General features: G+C 60.5%; 9 protein-coding genes across 9 annotated transcripts; 1 reads left to right on the forward strand and 8 right to left on the reverse strand.

The window, feature by feature from the left end:
- Window positions 1–987: 987 nt before the first annotated feature.
- Window positions 988–2,736, reverse strand: PHYSODRAFT_561047 (hypothetical protein; the record flags this gene model as incomplete). The annotated part of the gene is made up of 1 exon (XM_009530481.1): window positions 988–2,736. The coding sequence occupies one exon, from the start codon at window positions 2,734–2,736 to the stop codon at window positions 988–990; it is 1,749 nt and encodes a 582-aa protein (XP_009528776.1).
- A 1,125-nt stretch (window positions 2,737–3,861) lies between these two features.
- Window positions 3,862–4,413, reverse strand: PHYSODRAFT_507687 (hypothetical protein; the record flags this gene model as incomplete). The annotated part of the gene is made up of 1 exon (XM_009530482.1): window positions 3,862–4,413. The coding sequence occupies one exon, from the start codon at window positions 4,411–4,413 to the stop codon at window positions 3,862–3,864; it is 552 nt and encodes a 183-aa protein (XP_009528777.1).
- Window positions 4,414–4,587: 174 nt separating this feature from the next.
- On the reverse strand, window positions 4,588–5,745 carry PHYSODRAFT_505646 (hypothetical protein; the record flags this gene model as incomplete). The annotated part of the gene is made up of 1 exon (XM_009530483.1): window positions 4,588–5,745. A coding segment is annotated over one exon (1,158 nt), but the record flags the coding sequence as incomplete, so codon positions are not given.
- Window positions 5,746–6,761: 1,016 nt separating this feature from the next.
- PHYSODRAFT_354741 (hypothetical protein) lies at window positions 6,762–7,358 on the reverse strand. Its single transcript, XM_009530484.1, has one exon. The coding sequence runs from the start codon at window positions 7,274–7,276 to the stop codon at window positions 6,833–6,835; it is 444 nt and encodes a 147-aa protein (XP_009528779.1). The 5' UTR covers window positions 7,277–7,358; the 3' UTR covers window positions 6,762–6,832.
- Window positions 7,359–8,141: 783 nt separating this feature from the next.
- PHYSODRAFT_507251 (hypothetical protein) lies at window positions 8,142–8,801 on the forward strand (the record flags this gene model as incomplete). The annotated part of the gene is made up of 1 exon (XM_009530485.1): window positions 8,142–8,801. A coding segment is annotated over one exon (660 nt), but the record flags the coding sequence as incomplete, so codon positions are not given.
- Window positions 8,802–9,103: 302 nt separating this feature from the next.
- Window positions 9,104–10,594, reverse strand: PHYSODRAFT_510120 (hypothetical protein; the record flags this gene model as incomplete). Its single annotated transcript, XM_009530486.1, has 1 exon — window positions 9,104–10,594. One exon carries the CDS (start codon window positions 10,592–10,594, stop codon window positions 9,104–9,106), a length of 1,491 nt encoding a protein of 496 aa, XP_009528781.1.
- Window positions 10,595–10,933: 339 nt separating this feature from the next.
- PHYSODRAFT_250265 (hypothetical protein) lies at window positions 10,934–12,283 on the reverse strand (the record flags this gene model as incomplete). Its single annotated transcript, XM_009530487.1, has 1 exon — window positions 10,934–12,283. One exon carries the CDS (start codon window positions 12,281–12,283, stop codon window positions 10,934–10,936), a length of 1,350 nt encoding a protein of 449 aa, XP_009528782.1.
- Window positions 12,284–13,083: 800 nt separating this feature from the next.
- Window positions 13,084–14,098, reverse strand: PHYSODRAFT_561053 (hypothetical protein; the record flags this gene model as incomplete). The annotated part of the gene is made up of 4 exons (XM_009530488.1): window positions 13,945–14,098; window positions 13,522–13,839; window positions 13,351–13,428; window positions 13,084–13,263 (listed from the first exon to the last, which is right to left on the reverse strand). The coding sequence occupies exons 1-4, from the start codon at window positions 14,020–14,022 to the stop codon at window positions 13,084–13,086; spliced, it is 654 nt and encodes a 217-aa protein (XP_009528783.1). The 5' UTR covers window positions 14,023–14,098.
- Window positions 14,099–16,588: 2,490 nt separating this feature from the next.
- On the reverse strand, window positions 16,589–19,936 carry PHYSODRAFT_354742 (hypothetical protein). The gene has a single exon (XM_009530489.1). It carries the CDS (start codon window positions 19,916–19,918, stop codon window positions 18,197–18,199), a length of 1,722 nt encoding a protein of 573 aa, XP_009528784.1. The 5' UTR covers window positions 19,919–19,936; the 3' UTR covers window positions 16,589–18,196.
- Window positions 19,937–21,601: the final 1,665 nt, after the last annotated feature.

Here is a 21,601-nt window from a genome sequence, read left to right on the forward strand (position 1 = left end):
CGTGTGATGATCGGTTGCGTGCAAGACTGGCGTGAGTGAGTCGCTCAAGCTTGAGGCGCAGGCTTGCACACCAGTTTCCCGACAACTGGTGCCGGTCCGACCGCAGGCAGGCGTGCACCGTAGCATTACTAGAGTAGGAGGCGCCTGGATTGATGGCATGGAGAGACCATGCGGCCGGGACCTTAGCGGAGACCGTCGTGGTGTAGGAGACCACCTTGAAGTCCGGCCGCATGCCAGCAGCTTTCGTGACTCTAGCATAACGCGAGCGGAGCTAGGCTAGCTGAGCTAGCAGCGATGTGATCGGCGCGCTGCTGATGCAAGTTATTCGCTTGCTATGCCTCTCATGTGTCACGTAGGGCAGGCGGCTCCATGACTGCAGTCTGCAGATGCTGACCGCGATCTTCGAGTCTGTCCTGATCCATCAGGTCTACCAGGAACTGTAGACGCTGATCGCCCGCCGGCGCTATCGCAGACTCATCTGCTGCTCGCCTCGACGAATCTGCTTGACGGTGCGGCGTCGCCTGCGCAACACGCACTTGGATACAACGGACTCAACGCGCAGTCACGGATACATGCACACTTTGTCAAGCACCGACGTCGAGGACATCCTGACATGCAATGTTGGAGGCTGAAGCAGTCCGGATCTCGTCCTCAATTCGATTAGACCGCTACGTACAAGTCCAACGCTGACGCACGCGGCCAGCATGACACGGTGCCAGCAAACACCGTGCTCGTGACCTCCTTGGCACCGACCATAGAGCTCGTGGCAACGCAGGAGCGTACATGTAGTCGACGGTGTTGTAGTTGCAACTTCATAAATTCATTTGGGCCTGGAGCCCGTCATAAGTATCAATTCACACTAGCCTAACGTACATGTTTGCTACAGTACCCTCCTCCTTGTTCTCCCTCATCCACACTCCATTCGGTCCCCACTAATAGTTCTTGATCCCCTGCCAACGAGGGACCACGTCGAATGAGCCTGCTCAGTCAGACCCACGAGGTCACGGCGTTGCTGCGACGAACCTGGGAGCGGCTGGCCTCCACCTCTATCTTGAGCTCCTCGCGCCAGTGCTGCTCGCAGTAGATGCCGTTCAGGTGCGCGGTCGCGGACGTGTCCTCCGCAATCTTGCTCAGCTCGAACAGTCGAGTCATTATGGCGCGCTCGGCCGGCGACATGCCCGACGGGAGCTGCGGGTCGGCACTTGCTCGAGTCTTGGGCGGGGCACCGTAAATGGGGGCGTCGCCTTGAGCGGGGATGGAGACGCGCGTGCGGGCGCGAGGCCTGGCCGGGAGTTCCGCTTGGATGTGGCGGAAGCCTCTGTCGGAATGGGACTTGTTTGTGGGGGCGGGCTTCGTCCACGCCGGCGGACTCCATCGGTCGTTGAGGCGAGGGGCGACAATGTCCTTGTCCTCTTCTTGCCGGTCCAGCTTCGAAGTCATCGGCACGCTGGACGAGTATTCACCCGGGAGGGGCTCCTTCTTCGACGGTGCCCGCGAAGGATAGGTCTCACGTCGCATCGAAGGATGGCGCTGGGTCTCGGCAGGCTTCGACCACGTCCTGGGCTTTGGTTTGGGCTTCCTGAAGTCGAAGTTGAGCTTGTCATCCGGAGTGCGCAGCACGCGCTCGTGCGGGGACGCAAGGCCGCCCGTGTTGGCGCGGCGCACGCAGGCTCTGCATGCCGGTACCTTGACGAAATCTCCGAGGATGCCCATGTCGTCCCCCACGAACACGCGCTTGGTGACGGCGCACTTCTTGCACGTGGTCTTGCCGCACAGCTGACACCGCGGCATCTTGTGCTTGGTGTCTCTGCGGTTGCACCCCGTGCAGGCAGACTCTCCTTCGAGTACGGCCATGCTGGCCCCGAAGTTTCGCTGGTTGCGTGCCATCTGAGAGAGCCGACGCACTTCCGCGAGCTCCAAAAGTCGAGTCACGCCGAAGAATACATCAACCGTGAACATGTTGGCCAGCGGCCTGAAGATGCGGCCGGAGATATCCATGTTTCCGAGCATGAAGACCTCGACCACGTGCGTGCTCTTCTGTCGGTAGATGTAGCGTGTCGACTGCACGGCGCGGATCGAGTTGTAGTCGCTCAGGTCGGGGAACTGCGGCAGCTCGACCGAGTGCATGATGTGGAAGCCCAGCTGCTCGCCCCTGCTGGAGCGCGTGATGCCGCTGAACTCGAGGTAGACGCTGTGCCGGTGCTTGAACAGCAGGCCCTCGGTCGGCGACTTGCGCACGAAGAACTTGTAGCCCAAATAGTGGTAGGGCTCCGCCTGCGTGGGCGGCTCGAGTGTCTTGAGGATGGCGCAGTCGGCCACGTCCTGGTGCTTGAACTTGACGGCCAGCGCCAAGTCGTGCTGGCTTTCCGTGACCAGCGCGCTCATGGCGTACTCGACGCGTCCCTGGCCGTAACCTGTGAGCAGCATCGTGGGGGACGCCAGCGTCTCGATGGTGGACGAGAACATGGGCAGGTCGAGTCTGCAGTGGCGCAGCGAGTTGAAGACGCTGTTGCCCGTGACGCCGGTCTGGCGCTCGCGGTACAGCTCGATGTCGTCGCGGTACGTGTGCGGCTTCCAGCGCCGCGCGTCCACGATGCCGCTGTTGTGGTAGGAATGGAACTCGAACTCGCGCAGGGTGTGCGCCAGGAGCTGCTGCATGACCTGCCTGCTGGCCTCGTGCTCCAGCTCGCTCACCTCGAGCGGAGGCAGGGACTGGATGGGGAACCGCTGGCTCATGCTGTCGAGCTGCAGCGCGAGAGCTGGCGGACGGCGAAAACGCGATCACTGTGGCTGCGGCGTGCGAGTCGAGAAGTGAGCCCGTCCTGTGCTTGAGCACGCAGCACCGAAAGAGGGCAGGATCAGATGCAGGTCGGCGAGGCGTGCCCCCATTCCAAGAGCAAGCCAACGGGAGGATCGGTGGTTTGAGCGCGCGGGGTGGCACGCGGCGCGGTTCGCTTTGCATGGACAAGGTGCGACCAGTGTATCCGAGGGCGGGACATTCCGGATGATAGCTTCGGGATGGGGAAACTGCGCCAACCAAGGCAGGAGCTCGGCCCATTTCGAGCAGAACCCCTGGATCCGAGTGTATCCTGCGGGTCTGTCCCAAGCCTGCAGTCTGGTCGTGCAATAACAGCACGCCGAGCAGAGAGGGGCGACGTGATCACAGCTTTCCACGAGCATGCTCGAGCTCGCGACTGAATTCCATCCTGCACTTGCCTGCAAGCGAGCGAGCGAGCGCCTTCGATCCGTTGGACTGTCCAAGGTGCAGCCAACTCCCTCGCCTCCTTCACGCGCAGACAGAAGGCACGCGATATGAACGCGCACTCGAGGGCCTCCCCGACGGCGGAGCAGCCAGCCAGCCGATTCCGGTTGACATGAGCATTCTGCGGAGGTAGAGTAAAGCGGAATGGCTGGGCGGGCGGCAGTTTGCTGGGGTCCATCATGGACATGGACTCCATGTCAACGAGATGTCAAGCCGGACGTGATGTGGACCATCGCGCAGACTCAACGTGAGAGGCCGACCACACGTGCTGGTATTAAGCAGCACTTTGCGGTGGCTGTTACATGACCTCCCATTTGATGCTGGTGGACTCTTGCAGGCTGCCCTGTTAATCAGACGAAGGTGTACTCGTGCCCCGTGCAACTTGTGTCAGGACTGTCATTCGCGTTGCAGAATGCCACACTGACACTGTTTACCGCCGATCAGACTGAAGGATACTCGCGGCAGAGTATCTTGTGGACGTCATGGCTTCAATGATGGCTTGGGTGCTCGCGCTAGCGTCGAAATGGAGCTCTTGACCAACAGCACGGACCAGATTCACGATTTGAACGCGAAGAATAATATTATCCGAAGCCGCTAGACTACCGAGGTTCCTGGCGCTTCTCCGCCGACATTCGCCGGCCTCGGGACGACACGTACGCGCTGGTCTGCTCCGCGACATCGTTCAGCTCTTGCAGGCGCGCGTACATCGGGGAAGATCCAGTGGAGTGTGAACGCGTCGACCGGTTGCTGCTTCCCACTGAGCCCGCGGACGTTCGAGGATGTCGGCCTTGCGGTGACGAGCTTGAGGTTGGCTGCACTGGCGGTTTGCCCGGGCTGTTGGCCCGGGCGACGACCTGCTTCGGCGACGCAGACGAGTCCGACGTGACATTGGACTGCACTTGTCGGGGCTGCATGGGTGACACCGCTGCAGACACAGCATCCGTGTTGATGCTCCGTCGAACTCGATGCGAGCGCTCCCGGCTACTAGAGCGGCAGTTCCCGCTGTATGCACGCGTTACTTGAGCTGGACTGCCGCTCTTGGTGGGGCTAGCGCGTGACCCTGGAGTCGATGGGAGTGCGGACGAGTACGAGCCAACAGAGGAGCCCGAGGAATACGACGACGCCTTGGGACGAGAAGCATCGATCTCCATGCTGGCGACTGCGGCTGACACTGAGGCCACCGCAGCCGACACGCTTCGGTCGGACCGGGCGCTGAGGGGGTCTGTATTGTGCTGGGGACTTCTGCCACGACGCCGGCCCGAACTTCCGCTTGACGCGGAGTTTGAGCGGTGCTGGAGACGTGAACTTTGAGCGGGAGCTAGCGGCGACGTCGAGGCTTGTGACGCTGGAGGTGGAGGCTGGTGAAGCGTCTCGTTGGCCTCAATGATGCAGCTCATGCAAACGGACACCTTCTCGAACTTGCCCAAGATGCCGTCGGCATTCGGCACGTAGATCCGCTTGATGTCTCGACACGTCGAGCACGCGAACAGCCCGCAGCACTCGCACTTCACCAGGAGCTTGGAGCTGGAGCTCAGCAACGAGCTCTTCTTGTGGGTTTTGCCGCAGAGCTGGCACCCGTCCGCGTCGGGATGGCGAGAGCGCACCAGCACGGACGGCCGACGCTCCTGCACCATTTGGGTGAGCTTCTTGGCCTCCGCGCAGTCCGTGAGCTGCACGAGCGCGAACAGCGTGATCTGGGCCAGCTTGTCCGCGATGGGCTTGATCACCATTCCGGAGATGTCGATGTTGCCGAGCATAAAGACCTCGACCACCTCGTGGCTGCGCTGTCGATACAAGTAACGCACAGACTGCAAGGCGCGGATGGAGTTGTAGTTGGCCAGATCCGGGAACATTGGCAGATTCACCGAGTGCAGCATCACAAAGCCCAGCACCTCTCCTTGCCGCGTCGTGCACGTGCCGCTGTACTCGATATACTGCGAGTCGCGGTGCTTGACGAGGCCCGGGGCGCCCGGCGACTTGCGCACGAAATACTTGTAGCCGAGATAGTGGTAAGGCCGCTCCGCTGTGGGTGACTCCATCGTCTGCAGCACGGCGCAGTCGGCAACGTCGTCGTGCATGAAGTTGACCAGCAACGAAAGATCATTCTGCGTCTGTGAGATGGCCGCGCTCATGGCGTTGGCCACGCTGCCGGGACAGCAGCCGGTCATCATCATGGTAGGCGCGGCCAAGGCGGCCACCGAGTCGCTGTTGGGCAGCATTGCATCGGGCCCGAGCTCCGCGGCCAGGCCGGCGCTGGTGGCACCAGCCACGCGCTCCCTGTAGAGCTTGAGGTCGTCCTGCGAGTCGATGTGCTTCCAACGCGCTGCGTCCACGACGCCCTGCGCGTCGTACGCGAAGTTTTCGAAGGCCAGCAACGTGTGCCGCAACATCCTGGTCATCATTTGCTTGGCCAGCCTGTGCTCTTCCGCGGACACCTTGACCTTGGGCAGCAGCAGCCGCGACAAGGGGAAGCTCGGCGCCATGGCTGCTTGGAATCTGCACGCTCCCTTGGTCCTGCACGATCAAGAGTGGCCCGGCCTGCCTTGGAGTCACACGAACAAGAGAGACCTACAGATAGAAAGAGCGGCACAGAGACGAGATGGCCGCGGTGTTCCCTCGAAGAGGCAGTCGACGTCAAAGGAGGTCCTGCCGCAGCTGGAAGCGCCCGCAGACTTGTAGTGGTTGCAGTGGCGGCGATTGGGACAGTCGCGCGCGCTGAATGAATGCCCGACAGGGAGGAAGGAGTGTCCGAGCGATCGGGCCGCAGATGGTTGTCGAGAGCGTCGAATGGTGGGATCCATGGCCCTTTATGTGTGCTTGCGCAGGATTCACTCGCCTTCTCTGTTCCTCTCCTCATGGCTTGCCGCAGCATGGGGATCCCCGGGTCTTCACGCGTCGCTCGTAATCGCGTCGTTACTCCTGGGTGAGCCGTAAAGCTGGGCAAGCTCCACCAAATGACACAGATAATACATGATGTAAGCAAGCATTGAGTTCATCGTGGAAGCATTGGCAAAGACGTGACTTCACAGACCCCCGGTTCTGACAGCTCTGTGAGGGTACAGTACCATCATAGGTCGCTTAGGCCGCAAGTGGTTACAAATTTCAAGTGCTTTCGGTGGCTAGGTTTTGGCACAATTTGACATAGGCTGGTACTATTGTAGTTGCATTGCCGTTTTCCCGACTTTACCAAACTCACATTGGACACCTTCCTCCACAGAGGAGGAGCCTCCATCGGGCCAAGCTGGTTCCCAGGAAGGGGAATGTCTTTCCCGTTGAAGACCATCCATTCCGACCCCCCCCCCCCCGCACGCGTGAGCCCAGCCCCACCGAGAGTCGCGCATCAACTTGACCATCACGCTGCTGACGCTCTTGAAGTTGTCCTCGACGACTTCAACGCGGTCAAGTTGGCCACGTTGCACTGCTTCGTTCCGGGCTGCACCGCCGGCAAAGCGCTCGAGGTTTCGACGTAAAAGAACAAGCAAAAGCTCCGACGAGTTTTGCGGTAAAGTGGCCATGTATATTTTGCGTCTTAGTCACCCAGCTAAGTAGATTTCATAGATATGCCCTAAGCTACGCCTTCCTTCTCGCCCGCAGCTGCTGCGATAGACAGACGCCGTTCTGCTGCGTCGTGTTGTACGTGGACTCGGCCACGCGGTTGAGCTCCGCCATGCGAGCGAGCAGGTCAGTCGGCTGTGACGACGGGGCTGTACCATAGTTGTAGCGGGAGGAGTTCAAGGTCGAACCGGTAGACGCCACACGCCGCAGCGCGTAGTCCCGATGGGAGCGCGACACGAGGAAGAGCTGCTGGTGTCTGCTCTGGGGCGCCTCGGACAGCTGCAACGGTATCCGATGCTGCTCACAGAGAGTCAACTGCTGCTCGTTGCCTCTATCTAAGCCGCGCGATGACTTGACAGCATTAGCTTGCCGTCGTTGCTGTTGGAGTTGGAGCGCTGCCTGCTGATCGTTGATAGTGTACACCAGCTGACCTCCGTGAGCTCGAGCATCCATGCCCATAGGAGACGCCGGCACGCCGAGGCCTTCCCGGTAGCTTCTGGAACTGACCGTGCTTGCAGTGCTGGCCACGCTTTCGTGCCTCCTACTGCCACGATGTGCTTGCGGTGCCGGCGAGCACTCCTCGGAAGATGCCGACGGGCAGCTCGAGTCGGAGCGAGAGCGTGGCCCTGAACTACCCGAAGACGAAGCCCCACGACGCCGTCGATCCCGGGAGCCTTCGCGATCAAGCTGCATGTGCTCGGACATGACGATGAGCCCATGAGGCTCTTCCGGCTGTGAGCGCGGCTTGTTGGCGGCCAGCACGCAGCACGACACCTTCCTGAACTTGCCGAGGATCCCGTTCGCGTCCGCCTCAAACACCTTCTTGTCCGTGTGGCATCGCGAGCAAATTATCTGCGCGCATAGCTCACACGCCGCCAGGGACGCGCCGCCAAACAGCTTCTTCTTCTGCCGGCACATGCTGCACTCCAACGTCGATGCGCGTCTGGACTGCTGCTTGCGGTGCTCCTGCCTGTCATTGCGAGCCTGCTGCGCTCTCCACATCTGTGTGAGCCGCCTCGCCTCCGCGCATGCGACTAATGTTGCGAGACCGAACAGCGCGTCGCTCGCCACCAGCTTGCCGGAGATGTCCAAGTTGCCCTGCATGAAAACCTCCACGACGTCCTCGCTGTGCTGTCGATACAGGTAGCGCGTGGACTGCAACATGCGCGTCGAGTTCCGAGCTGATAGCGGCGGGAACTCAGCGAGCTCCAGCGAGTGCATGAGGTGGAACCCCAGACGCTCGCCCCGCGTCGTCTGCGTATAGCCTGAGAACTCGAGATACACTGCGTCTTGGTGCTTCATACCTGAACCGGAAGCCTTGCGGACGCAATACTTGATGCCAAGAAAGTGGAACGGGTCGGTCTCCGTTGGCGCCTCGATGGTGTGCAGCACGGCGCAGTCGACCACGTCCTCGTGGTGCACGAAGCTCAGCTCGAGCGCCAGGTCTTGCTGGGACGTGCTGCAAACTGCGTCCATGACGTTCTCCACTTTGCTGCGCGTGGAGCCTGTCACCAACACGCCCGGAGGTGTGAGCGGTGCGACGGTGGAGCCCCGAGGCAGCACGTCCGACTTGTCCAGAGCAAAGGCCAGCGCTGCGCTCATGGCGCCGGCTTCGCGTTCGCGGAAGACTCGCACGTCGTCCCTCGACCCCAAAGCCTTCCACCTCGAGGTGTCCACGACCCCGCCATTAGCCTGTGCGTGCTGGTCGAACTCGCGTACGGTGTGCTGCAGCATCCGCGTGCGTGGCCATGCGTTTGAGCGCGCGTTGCTCGAGCCTCGAGAGCGAGATCGTCCGCAGCTGGACGCGCGCAATGGGGAAGCCCGCGCTCGTGCTCATTGCAACCGAGTGAGTGTCCACTTGCTGGTGCGTTGGCGACTGGGGAGAGGCTGGCCGCTGCCAACGGAGACCAGGCGTATCTGTGCGACCTCGAGGGTGGGCTCGCGGCGGGAAGTGACGCATGGCAGGCGAAGGCAGCGCGACTAAATTCACTGCGGTAGAAAGGCGTCGGGCGTAGTATTGTCTCAGGGTGATCTTGTCATCGTTGAAGTGGGCCGCTGCGCTGTGAGGAGCAGTGCCCTGACCAGACATCGTCTGATGCCGTGGCAAGCAGAAGCAGCTTACCACGTCGTTGCATTCGAGGCGGCGGAAGCAAGACGTGAGAGAGTGAACGCAAATGTATCGACAAGTCATGGTGGTCTCTAGGAGTAGAGACTCTCTACTCCGAGTTAATCGACAAGCAGCTTCAACGTCAAGTATCCTACCATCATGCTACGGTTGTTGACCAGTCAAAGGCGCTCAACGAGCTGGTTACGCCGTACGTGGCTGTGGCCTCGCTCGTAGAGGCCATACGCCACGCTAGGCACTAGGAACGCCAAAACGATGAGGGTCGACGTCAAGCTGCGGAAGGTGTCGAAGACGATGTAGCAGAGCACAACCGTAGGCAGGCCAGCCAGGGCCGCAAGCACCCGCACGCCACCAGGGACGCGAACGGGCCGAGGGATGTACGGCAGCATGTTGCGCAGCCGAACAGCGGCCAGGATGATCAGGAGCTGTACAGCCCCCGCAAACGCGTTGGCCATGGGCAAGAGGTGGGCGAAGTCCACGCCCAGCAGCGCCATCGTGAACAATGCGGTGACGCCGATGGACACGAATGGCGCGTCGAACCTCGAGCTGCGCCGCGCGAAGCAGTGAGGCAGCAGCTGCACGTCGCCCATGCCGGAGAGCTGGAAGGACTTGCAGAAGATGCCCGACACGAACAGGCCAGCGACCGAGCAGCACGATGAAAACACGAAGAACGCCTTGAGGACGGGGCCGCCGATCGACTCGGCCAGGGCCGGGTACGAGGCGTGCGTGAAGTACGACCAGTTGGGGTCGTCCACCAGGATGGCGGCAGGCATCGGCACCAAATACGTCAACAGCGTCAGCACGACGGTAAACGCGATGGCCCGCGGGTACGCGCGCGCCGGGTTGGACACCTCGCCGCCGAAGACCGATGCCATGTTGATCCCGTCGAAGGCCCAGAAGAGCGTGTTGAGTAGCAGCGCCCAGTCGATTTCCACCGCTCCGACCTGCTCGTCGTCGCCGAGGTCGTGATGGATGACGTTGGCCTCATGTCGAGCCTCGAAGAAATCCCCAAAGTCGCGCGCGCGCATGTAGCCCCAAACGGTGAACACCATCACTGGCAGCAGCACACAGACCAACAGGATCACGCAGGTGCGCGACACGACTCGAGTCCCGACGAGGCAGGGCAGCGTGAAGAAGATGGCGAGCGCCAGTTTGACGGCGTAGGAGGCGACGCTCGAGGAGATGGAGACGTCGTAGTAGTCGCTCAGAATCTCCAGCAAGAAGCCCGGTAGCAACGCCGTGTTGAAGATGCCGGAGATCCACGACCAGTAGCCCACTTGGAAGCCCCAGAACGGACCGAAGGCGTTGAAAACCCACACGGTGAAGCCTCCGTCTTCGGGGAACGCGCAACACAGCTCCGCGACGATGAAAGCGTACGGCCCCGTCACGAGCAGCGGGTAGAGGAGCATGGCTGGAAGACCGATCACTGGCCCAGTGGACGACACAATGGGCTCAGAGCCTAGTGGACCTCCGCAGCCGAAGAAATACGTGACGGCAACGATGGAAAGTGTCCCCATGACACGGTGGTGAACAGGAGCTCCCGTTGACTTCCGGTACGAGCCATCAGCATCCAGCACAGCGGTGTCCAGGCACTCGATATCACTGCTAAAAAGGATGCCACATGAACGGTGAGCAAGAAAGTTTTGAAGCATCGGAAGGAGATCCAGAGACTTACACGAATGCGGCGGCCATCGCCATATTTCGGTGAAGGCTTCGCTTCGAGCGGGCAGATTTGGTTGTGGAAGCGACTAAAAGCAAACAGGACTCGAGCTGGACACTTTCCATGAAAGTGAAAACGCAGGCGTCCGGCTTTCATCGCGCTTGGCTTTCCATTAATCGTGCGAAGTCCCAGCTGTGAGCATTTCACGCTACAAGAATCATGAGCGTGCGCCAAAACTGCGGCTCGAGAAACATGAAAGGTGGAAGAGGTCCAATCAATGTTCCATGCAGTAGACCTTCCGATTTCGCTTCTCTACGATCCTAGCTAGAACCTAGATAAACCCCGAGCACACCAATTCACGTGAGTGATCCCGGTATTGTCCGTAGAGTCCGTAGGCCAGTCCGGGTACCAGGAACGCCAAGATGATCGCCGCCGACGTGAGGTCGGAGAAGGCATCGAAGACGATATAGCAGAGCATGACCGTCGGGAGGACGGCGAGGGCTGCGAGGACACTTTTACCACCGGGGACTTTCGTGGGCCGAGGGATATACGGCAGTAGCTTGCGCAGTCGAATCGCCGTGAGCATGATCATCAATTGCACCGTGGTCATCGGCAGCAGGTCGTCGAAGTCCACACCCAGCAGCGCGATAGTGAACACGGCAGTGACTCCCACAGACACGAATGGAGCGTCGAACTGCGTGCTTCGCCACGCAAAGCAAGCTGGAAGAAGCTGCGCCTCACCCATGCCTGCTAGCTGGAAGGACTCGCAGAAGATGCCCGATATGAACAACCCCGCTACAGTACAACACGAAGAGAAGGCGAAGAGCGCCTTGAGCACAGGACCACCGATCGACTCGGCGATCTGAGGGTACGAGTCGCGCGTGAAGTAGGTCCAGTTGGGGTCGTCCACGATGATGGCCGCTGGCATGGGCACCAAGTACGTCAGCACCGTCAGCACCACAGTCAAGACCACTGAGCGCGAGTAGATCCCAGCGGGGTTCGCCACTTCACCGCCGAAGACCGACGCGATGTTGATGCCGTCGTACTTCCAGAACAGCGTGTTGAGCAGCAACGCCCAGTCGATCGCCTTCTCGCCGACTTGGATGTTGTCGCCTGCGTGCAGTTCAATGCCTTCATGCCGTACTTCAGTCAGATCTACGTAGTCGCGTGCGCGAGTGTAGGCCCAAACCGTGAAGACCAACACGGGGGCCAACACGCAGACGAGCAGGGTCACGCAGCTACGCGACGCCACCTTGGTGCCCAGAACACTCGGAAGAGTGAACAGGAGAGCGAGGGCTGTCTTCACAGCATAACACGCGACGTCGGACTCGATGGAGACGCCGTACGAGTCGCTCAGGATTTGCAGCAAGTAGCCCGGTAGGAGCGCCGTGTTGAAGACGCCGGCCGTCCACGACCAGTAGCCGACTTGGAAGCCCCAGAACCGCCCGAAGGCGTTGAGCACCCAGATAGCAAACCCGCCGCCCTCTGGAAAGGCACAGCACAGTTCCACCACGATGAAGGCATACGGCCCCGTCACAAGCAGCGGGTAAAGTACCATGGCCGGAAGACCGATGGCTGGCCCGGTCGACGAGATGATCGGCTCCGATCCCAGAGGCCCACCGCATCCGAAGAAGTAAGTCACGGCTGCGATGGAGATCGTGCCCATGACACGATGGTGCATTGGACGGCGATTCATTTGGCTCGACTTCCGATATGGAGCTTCGAAGTACGGCCGGATCCATTGCTTCAAAATCGCTGCGAAAATGAGAAAGACAAAGGTGGTTGATCTCAGTGGTGGTCTTGACAATGCTAAAGGCGACGGAGCTTACGTTATTGAGCTGGGAGACATGAGCTGAGCTGCGTTGCGTTGCCCTGAGCTTGAGTGTTGTGGTGAGGTGGTGAATTCAACTGTGAGTCGGGCTGACTGAGCTAGCTTGAGACGAACCACGCTCGAGCGCATATCAAGACGATGGCGCCAAGTATATCCGCCGAAAGTGTCCGTGAGTCATTCCAGATGACCGATAGTCCGGCTAACGCTCAAAATTTGAATGGCTTGTCAGAATTAGTATGGAGGCAATGGTAAGGTTCGCGCAGAGAAATAGTGCAATGGCGCCACGCTCCACCTGCGTGGGTGATAGTCGAACGCTCGTGCCTACGAAGCACTCCAGTGTTGTTCTTTCAACGAAGAAAGGTTGCGATGGCGGTTCAAGCGCGTGATGCCGGCAAAGTCTTAATCCAACCTAGGCACGTTTCCCCGTTATCCACATCGAGACGCGACTATCCCGGGATGACCACGCAAATCGGAGCAGCACATACTCACATGTGAATGTGGTTGACGGAGGGGAGCTCAAAGATGTCGTGAGTGCACCATGTCGGCGAAAGATAGATAATCGAATTCATTTACATACAGCACGCCACTTCACTTCACCTAGCTAGCTGCGCTGCGGAGTTTCCATAAAATGTTCACCAATGCGCAGACTTTCACCGATTCACGAAGCGCTTATACACGACTTCCTCCCGCTGGATCTCCTCCGTCGAGAGATTCCTAGCAGCCAGGAAGCAGACGAGGCAGAAGTTGTAAGCATGAGCTGCCATCCCCGACTTGCTGTGGCTCGACCGCACCACGAGCTCCTTGTTCACACTGCAACGCTTGCACACGCACTGCACCATCAAGAATCAACATCAGTAACACAAAACGACAACAATTTCAATAGGGGCTCGTACCTCGTGGCACACGGTGCACTGCACACTCTGGGTCGAGAAGAGTTTGCCGATGGACTTGTGGCAATACGCGCAAGTATTCCGGTCTTCACTCTCGATCGCTGTCTGTTCCGTCGTGGCTGAGGACGATGATGAAGACGAAGACTTGGACATGTCAAAGATGTTGGTCGATTCCTTCTCGGCTGCAGTTTTGTGCACGTACCACCGCAACTTCTTGCCTTGAGCGCATTCGATCGGAGCCCCCATGCCCAGAATACTATTCGCGATCTCCTGGAGTGCGAAGAACGTGAGCATTGTGCCTCCAGGGTCGATCACTGCGTGCGCGAAGGCCTCGACGATTTGGTCGCTTTGCTGTCGGAAGATGACGCAGAAGGACACGCTGGCGCGAACGATGCCTAGGGTCTTCAGCTCTGGCAGGCCCGCGTGCGACACCGACTGGGCGATGCAGTAGCCAATGCGTTCGCCGCGCGAGCTGGTCGCGAATCCCGTGCGTATCAACACAACGTAGTCCCGCTGCTTCACGATCGCGCCTAGGCCTGGAGCTGAGTAGAGGAGCCAGGCAACGCCCAGGAAGTCGAACGGGTCGGCCTCGGTTGGGCTCTCGAGCGCGGCGAGCATTACGAAGTCGTCCAGGCCGTCCTTGCCGTAGAGGCTGCGTCTCTGAAGAGAAGCCGTGTCGTGCACGAAGATGCCATACATCACGTCGTCCAGAGTTCCCTGCACTGTGCCAGTACAGATAACAACGGGGATTTTGGTGGCCACGGACAGCGAAGACGCAGGCCCGATGAGCAGCGCGTCGTCGTCCACCTCCAATGGGTCGGGCGACGATGTTGAGGACACCGACGTCGCGCCTGGCGCCACCGAAGAGGAGGACGCACTGGGATTGAAGCTGCTGTCGATGCTGCCAGAGCGTTGACGAAAGACCTTCATGGCTCCTTTGGTTCGAACGTGCTTCCACCGCCGCGAGTCCAGCGACTGCCTCCTCTCATACAGAAAGTCTTCGTAGAGCGCGCGCGTCTCGATGAAGCTCTCGTCGGCGACACTGCGGTACTCGCGCGCGTCGTCGTCGGTGAATGTCACCTCCGGGAGCATTGCGGAGCCCATGAAGGTGCGCGACGGCGCTTCTGATCCGAACGCGGTGGCCATGGCGTGGCCCGCTGTCCGCCGCCACTTGCCAGCGAGTTGGTTGTTCGCTTCTGCCGCTTTCTTTCGCGCGCGTGGGCACTTGACGCTGTGCAGGAGAAGCCGGGCTGCGGCCTGGCTTGCCAGCGGGAGAATGAAGCCCTCGCCGAGGGCGTGTCTCCGACGGAGACTCTCCGTTGACAGGATGGTCCGCTCTACCGGTAGGGAAGAAGGCCAAGTCCCTCTGCAACGTCTTGTCGCGCGGAGGAGCAGGAGGATGTGGCGCCTGACCTGCACAACTCCACACCGAGGCTATCTCCACTTCAAGTGAACACTTGCCCTCGAACACGCCAAAGTCGCAGCGAACACCTAGATTCGAGATTCGGAAGACACCACGCTCGCCGCGTTGTGCCGCAGCAGCAAGAACCACCTTAGAGACGCCAGTTAAACGAAGAAACTCTGGACGCGTGTTGAGACTTCAAGCAGGTTTAGAGTTCCGTCCGCGGGCCGCATCTCCGCTGCCGAAGAACGGCGCGTGCTACTCGACTTCACGGGAACAGATACGTCGCCCCGACGCCGCTGACGGCCGTCGTCGCGAGCACCGACACCACGTTCACTTGCTCGTTGCTCAGGACGTTCAGGCCGCAGACGCGCTCGGCGTGCGGGGTCGATTCGTCGCAGATTTTGCGCGTCGAGCGGTCGAAGTACGTGACCTGCACCGTGGCGCCGAGCAGCGAGTCCAGCAGCGAGCCGAAGAGGCCCGTGGCCGCGCCCAGCGTGACTACCTGGGGCTGCGCCGTGCCGGACGCCAGACTGGCCGCGTAGTACAGCGCGCCGATGAAGGCCCCGCCCAGAGCTGACATGGCCAGACCCAGCAACGACACGGCGCCGTTCGTGCCGGGCGGCACGCGCCGCAGCGTCGTGATGAGCCTCGGCTCGCTCTTGCTTAGCACGCCGAGCTCGGACGCCCAGGTGTCCGCGGCGCAGCAGGCGTAGTGGCCGATGAAGCTGGCCAGCAGATAGCTGCGCGCGGGCGCGGCCTTGAAGTCGAGGGCTGCGTCCTCGTCGCCGAACTGGAGCACGGTGTACACGGCGATGAACGTGGCCAGAAGGCTGCAGGCCAGCACCTGACGGGCCGAGCGCTGGCCGCCAGGCTTGTAGTTGGCATCCAGCTGCTTCTTGACGCTCGCGCGCACCTTGGTGAGCTTGCTGCCGGAGAAGTAGAAGCCCAGGAGCAGCAGGCCTGCGCACACTCATTTGAGTTAGATATGAGAGGATAGATACTCAAAACGATGGGGGTATTGTTACCGTAGCGATAGCCCGAGGCGAGCGTGAAGAAGCCCACGAAGCAGGCGGCCGCCGCGCCCGACACGTCCAGCGACTGCTTCTTGAGGCCGCGGCGGCCGAGGCCCCCGGCCAGCAGCGCCGCCACTAGCACGCGCGACAAAGGAACGAGCATCTTCGGGTCCGCTGGTCCGGCCGTTGGCGCCGTGTGGATTTGCGAGTGTATAGAAACTTCAAGTGCTTTCGGCAGCTATCCGCGGATATGCTGGCCCAGGCATGAACGCGGAACGACACGATGGCGACGATGGCCATACCCTACAGCGGAGAGCTCCATGCCTTTGCCGGCGCGCAGGACTTGAACCTTGAACAATGGGGACAAGGTCCGACTCAGCGAGTACAGGCACTCTATGGCATGATGGAGCTCGAGGGCCGATGGCCACTTCAACGCGGCTGCCAGCCCTTATGCGCTGCAAGCTTGGCCGCGGCACTTCCGTCCAAGGCGCGCGCGCTGATGGCACAACTGCAGCCGCCCAAGTTTGCGCCAAGTATCGTTGGGACGTTGTTGGAGGCCCTTGACGTCACTCTTTGATTGCCAGCATGATGGTCCGTCCCCCCATGCGCAAAATGAGCCAAAGTCTTGGGCCGAGCCGTCTCGGTTGGAGAACTCGCGGGGCTTCGCAGCACGGCCGAGGTGTCGTCGGTAAGAATGCAAACGACAGCTATCGGATCCCGTTGCAAGGGCACCGCAGCGCATCTCGGTCCAAGTGCACCGCTCTTCAAATTGACGTGGCCAAGTCGGAGGGAGTGGCACGACGAGGGACCTCGGGGTTGAGGCGAGCATTCGTCGATTTGCCGTGTCAACGAGAGAGACGCCCTCTTCTGGCCTGCAACGCTTGACGAGCATGAGCTCTCGCATCAACGTCTCGTCCGACACGCTGCCGCGCATGCGCTTCACCAAGGAGGATGTGCAGCACTACCGCGAGATCTCGGACGCGTGTCTGGCCGAGGTGCTGGACAAGTACGAGGAGTATCTGTACCGGGGCGACCGCCACATTGACGAGCGCCGGTGGAAGAAGGTCAAGTCGCGCGAGGGCGTCGTCGTCTACCGGGAGCGCTCGACCTCCGACGCCGACCTCAGCACCAAGAGCGGCCACGATTTCAGCAGCTCCAGCAGCAGCAACTCCAGCGGCCCGGCGTACCACGCGCGCCACGACCCGAGCACAGCAGTTGAGACCGTGAGCAACGCGCCGCTGTCGGGCCCCGGCGCAGCGCTGGCGGCCGGCACCAAAATCCCTGTCATGATCTGCACGGCCACGATTCCCGGCACGCTCGAGGACGCCATGTACGGGTCGTACGTGGACGACGCGGCCTCGTTCCGCCGACGCAGCGCGTACGAGCAGGACCTGGCCGACGACATCGGCATGCTGGCCACCTTTGATCGGCCGTCGCAGAAGGACCCGTTCCAGTTCATGGGGCTCACATGGATCCTGCGTAGCTTCCCCGGACTCGGAGCGGTGGTCAAGCCGCGCGACTTCCTGCTGCTGCAACGCATCGGGCTCTCGAGGACGTCGCGGGGCGATCTGCTCGGCTTCACGATCACGCAGTCGGTGCCCCACCGCGACCTGCCCGAGCTGTCCCAGTACGAGATCATCCGCGGCAAGATGTCCATGTGCACGATCTACAGGCAAATGGGAGATCTGGTCGATGTCTTCGTGCAGATTGTGATGCAGCCCGGGGGCAACGCGTTGAACTACTTCATGATCCAGGAAACAGCAACCTCAATCATGTCCGTCGGCAAACCCATGGACGTCGCTCAGAACAAGAAGCTCTTCTGGCTGGTGAGGAAGAACGCGGTTGAAGCGTCAATGGCAATGCCGGGGTCGCCAGGTACTCGATCGTCCTCCGCATCGTCGTCCTCTTCAATGCATCGCCTGCAGCGGCACGAGTCTGACCACTGCGCGGCGTGCAAAAAATCGCTCACCAGGATCTTCTCCACTGCCGGTAGCTTCTGTCAGATCTGCCAAAAGGTTCTTCATCTTTATCGTGATTGTGTGTGGTGGTGGCAAACACTAACCTGCTTGTTGCGTGGTTTGACGTGGAAACAGCGCGTGTGCTCGAAGTGCAGCGTGACGAAGAAGCTCGTGATCGATGCGTCGGAGAAGACCGTGGTGATTCGGCCCTTTAACTTCTGCCTCGGGTGCACGCTCACTGCACGGAGCTACTCGCCGCTGCAAGTTCACGCGGAAGAACTAGCGCAACGCACCCGCAGGTAGACGTTGTTGAGTGATACGTGTTGGAAGCAGGTAGTTATTGTCATGATACATCGTTGTTGTTGTTGTTGATTCCATCTCGCTGAGAGTGCGATCTACTTCGAGCGCATTTTTCACCCTGAGCCCCCAGCCGCTTATAATCTACTACTATCTCGCCCTGGAAGGCACCTTAGCTGTAGGAGAGCTCGAGTCAAGGTTTAAGCAGCGCTGTACCCGGACCTGCTGGCAACTGGGTCTTCAACGTACAGCATGACGCGAGGAGTGGCCGAGGATGACCGACGCACGCCGCTCGGGATGTAAGCCGCGCTGCTGTAGGCCTTCTGACGAGGCTGGCAGTACGGGGATGCCGCGTAGGGAGATGCCGCGGCGTAGTTTGAAAACTGGTGGGATCCAACCGAAGCCTGCGACGATCGCACGCTGTACGGACGTCCAGTCTGCGTTGATCGCCGGCGCATTGTCGACGGCCTAGTGCTTGGGCGCTCCATGGTGCTGCGGGGAGTCATGAGTCCGAAGCTCGTCTGCTCTAGAATCTCCTCCACCACGATCTGCGAGGCGTTGCGCTGGTTGGCGCGCAGCACACACGGCAGGCAGAACTTGAGCGCCTTCTGGCAGATGTCGCTCATGTTGGCGCCGCCGCTCCCACTGCCGCTGCGGCTGCGACTTCGCTCAGTCGATGCTTGGGATTCCTCCGGCTGTACGAAGTCACGAATGCCCATGCTTCCCCCCAGATTCACGCCGGTGTTAGTGACCGCGTCGTTGCCATCACTGCGCGAGAACCGCAGCTTCTTGACGACGCTGCAGCGCGAGCAGACCGTTTTCGCGCAAATGGTGCACGGCGTTCCGCTTCGGATGAGCACGCTACCGACTCGACGGTCGCACAGCGAGCAGTTGGTCGACAAGGCTGCGTTCCGTGCTATGATGTCGATGTCTTCGTCGTAGGTCTCCTCGATCCCGCACATGGCTTCATCCCCGTAAGTAGTCTTGTGGAGCTGGGTCGAGGCTTTCCGCTTGCGTCCAGCTTGCTGCGCCGCAAAGGCGATCTTCTTGAGGTGGGCGCAGTCCACGACCGAGAAGGTCATGTGCAGTAAGAGCTCAGCTCCTGCGTTCACGGCCATGAACTCCATCATGGCGCCCTGAGGGTCGTAGTATCCCCTCGTGAACACGTTGAGCGTGCCGGTGAGACCCGTCGACCCCTCCGACGGTGGCTGCTGGTGGAACAGCTGCACGACGGACGCCCGTGCACGAACCACCGAGGAGGAAATGCTCGTCGACGCCAACTGGGCCAGCGCCTTGACGCTCACCGAGTGCATAACTCGGTATCCGACACGGTCTCCGTTGGCCATCTTGGTGACGCCCGTGGCTTCCAGGTACAGCAGGTCCCGCTTCTTGGACATGGCGTCGTGGCGCACGGCCCACTTGAGTCCAAGGAAGCGGAAGGGCTGCTCGATGCTCGGGCTTTCGATCGTGGCCAGCACCTCGGCGTCCACGAGCGCGTCCTCAGCGTACGCGCTGTTCACCTTCATGGTCCGTGTGTTGGCGCTGACCAGGCCGTACATGGCGTCGTTCACCTGGCCGGCCAGAACTCCGGCCACCATGAGCAGCGGCAGCTCCGTCTCGTTGGCCGGACACTGGCCCGGCTGCGGGCCGGCGGCCGCCGCGATGGCCGCTTGCTTGGCCGCAGCCAGCTTGCGCTGCTTAAAGGCGCAGAGCTGGTCCTTCCTCTTGATGAGCTTCCACTGCTGCGGGTCCACGGGCGACAGGCCGCTGCGGCCCGCCTGGTAGTGGGCCTCGTAGGCCTTGAGGCCGTCGACCAGCAGCAGTTCCGCCAGGCGGGAGCACACGAGCGCCTCGTCCTCCGACAGGGCGACGGCGCGGCGCTCCAGGGCCGTGAAGGCCGAGAGCGTCTCGAGCTCGACCATGTTGCTGCCGGCCACCGTGGGCGCGCGGCCGCGAGTCGCGCGTGACCCGAGGCGGGGCCGCGGGAAGCGGCGGTGGCGCTGCTCCTCCATGCTGCTGCCAAGGTGCTTCGCGACTGCGGCTCGGAATGCGATCTGAGCGAGAGACCACACGCACGTCAGTCACAACGCAATCCAGCGACCGCCTCGAGGATCAGAGTGCAACGTCCAGCATTGCGCTCGGGTCTATGGCCCGGTTTCAGTTCAGTCCTCAGAATTCGTATCCGTCTTAGGTATCCGAAAATCCACACTATACGAATCACAATTTTTGAAGACCTGTAAATGATGATTTAGTGTAAAAATGTGTACGACGTTATATTGTTATTATGTCCCTCTACTAATCATTGCCCCGTGGAAGCCGAATTGCAAATATGTATCGCCTGCAACAGGATGTGGGATTCCTAAGAATTATGAGTAGCTTCGCGATTTGTAGGCATAGTGAAGACAAGTCGACGCGCAGCAGGTGTCGAAGCGGAACTCGAAGTGCTCCACGATGGCGATCCCGGGGCTCCAGCTCGTCGTACCTACGAGCCCGCTCTCTCCTCGGTATAAAATGGCAGCAATCTGTCACGGGCTTGACACGATGTGCTTCGCCTTCGTTGACGGCCATCCTTCACGAAAAACAGTCGGTCCATGTTGATCCCCGAGCTCTGCGCTCCATACACTGTACACAGCGTGAGTTGTTCGATTGTCCGCGTCCTGGCTGCGCCGTGCTTTTGGTCCGACACCGTGTCTTTGACTGTGCAATTTGAGGCGCAGCTCGAAGCTGCCTCCGAGCCCCTTCACTTTGGCCATGCATCGTCGAGCGCTACAAGCACCTGATCCGCGTATGCAACGCCGAAGTAAGGGGTGGATGCCCCAGCGGGGCCATTCGCAACGCCATGCGGTCAGCGTTGCGGGGCGCCAGAGCTCAACATCGCGTGACCCATTTGCACCTACGGCCAACCGGACTTCGTATCTTCTGCATTGTGGGCGTCAGGCACTTGGCGCCGGAGCAAGCCGGCCGCGTTGCGAAGGCGTCTGGCCTCAGCGCGCAGAGCTGCAGCAGCGAGGCCCCGGTCCAACCAGTCTGGGTAACGGCTCAACTGCCAGGCGCCTAGGACCAGGAACATGACCATGATAATCTCGGTGAGTCCGCATGTATCACCGAGCGAGCGAGTGATGGCGGTCAGGGTGGCGATCAGGAAACATGGCTTCCCCACTTGCTCCATCGACGTTGAGCAGCGAAACGTAGCCATACAAGCCAATGTTACACGATGCAGCAGCAAGTGCTAATAGGTCGTGAAAGCATGCAGCCCAGATAAAGTCGCAACTGGAAGTGCTAACGCAGTGAACGTTCTGGGGCAAAACGTACTGCCCCCTATACATGTACAAGTGTCGTCACGATGGCTGTTGTGCAGTTCATCAACTTCTAGTTCTGGGGGCGATTACTGCGGGCAACGCGCTAGCGAGAAGTCCGGCACCCCGAGTTCTCGGCGCGTGCCGTCACGGCTTGAATCAGCACCGACTTTTCTTCCCAGCCGGCCTCGTGTGTTGGTGTTCTTACAGCGACAGCACAGCTCTCGATGCGTAGTCCCGATGATGCCGCCCTGATTGCTATAAAAAGCTGGTTTGAGTAGGCTACTCCTTTGCCGCCTACGATGCGTG

The sequence above is a fragment of the Phytophthora sojae genome, assembly GCF_000149755.1.
Source record: "Phytophthora sojae unplaced genomic scaffold PHYSOscaffold_5, whole genome shotgun sequence".
NCBI lineage: Eukaryota > Oomycota > Peronosporomycetes > Peronosporales > Peronosporaceae > Phytophthora > Phytophthora sojae.

Excerpts from the sequence above, each read along its gene's own strand:
- PHYSODRAFT_354741 (XM_009530484.1), bottom strand. The coding sequence starts at position 7,276 with ATGGGCATGGATGCTCGAGCTCACGGAGGTCAGCTGGTGTACACTATC.
- PHYSODRAFT_354742 (XM_009530489.1), bottom strand. The coding sequence starts at position 19,918 with ATGGTCGAGCTCGAGACGCTCTCGGCCTTCACGGCCCTGGAGCGCCGC.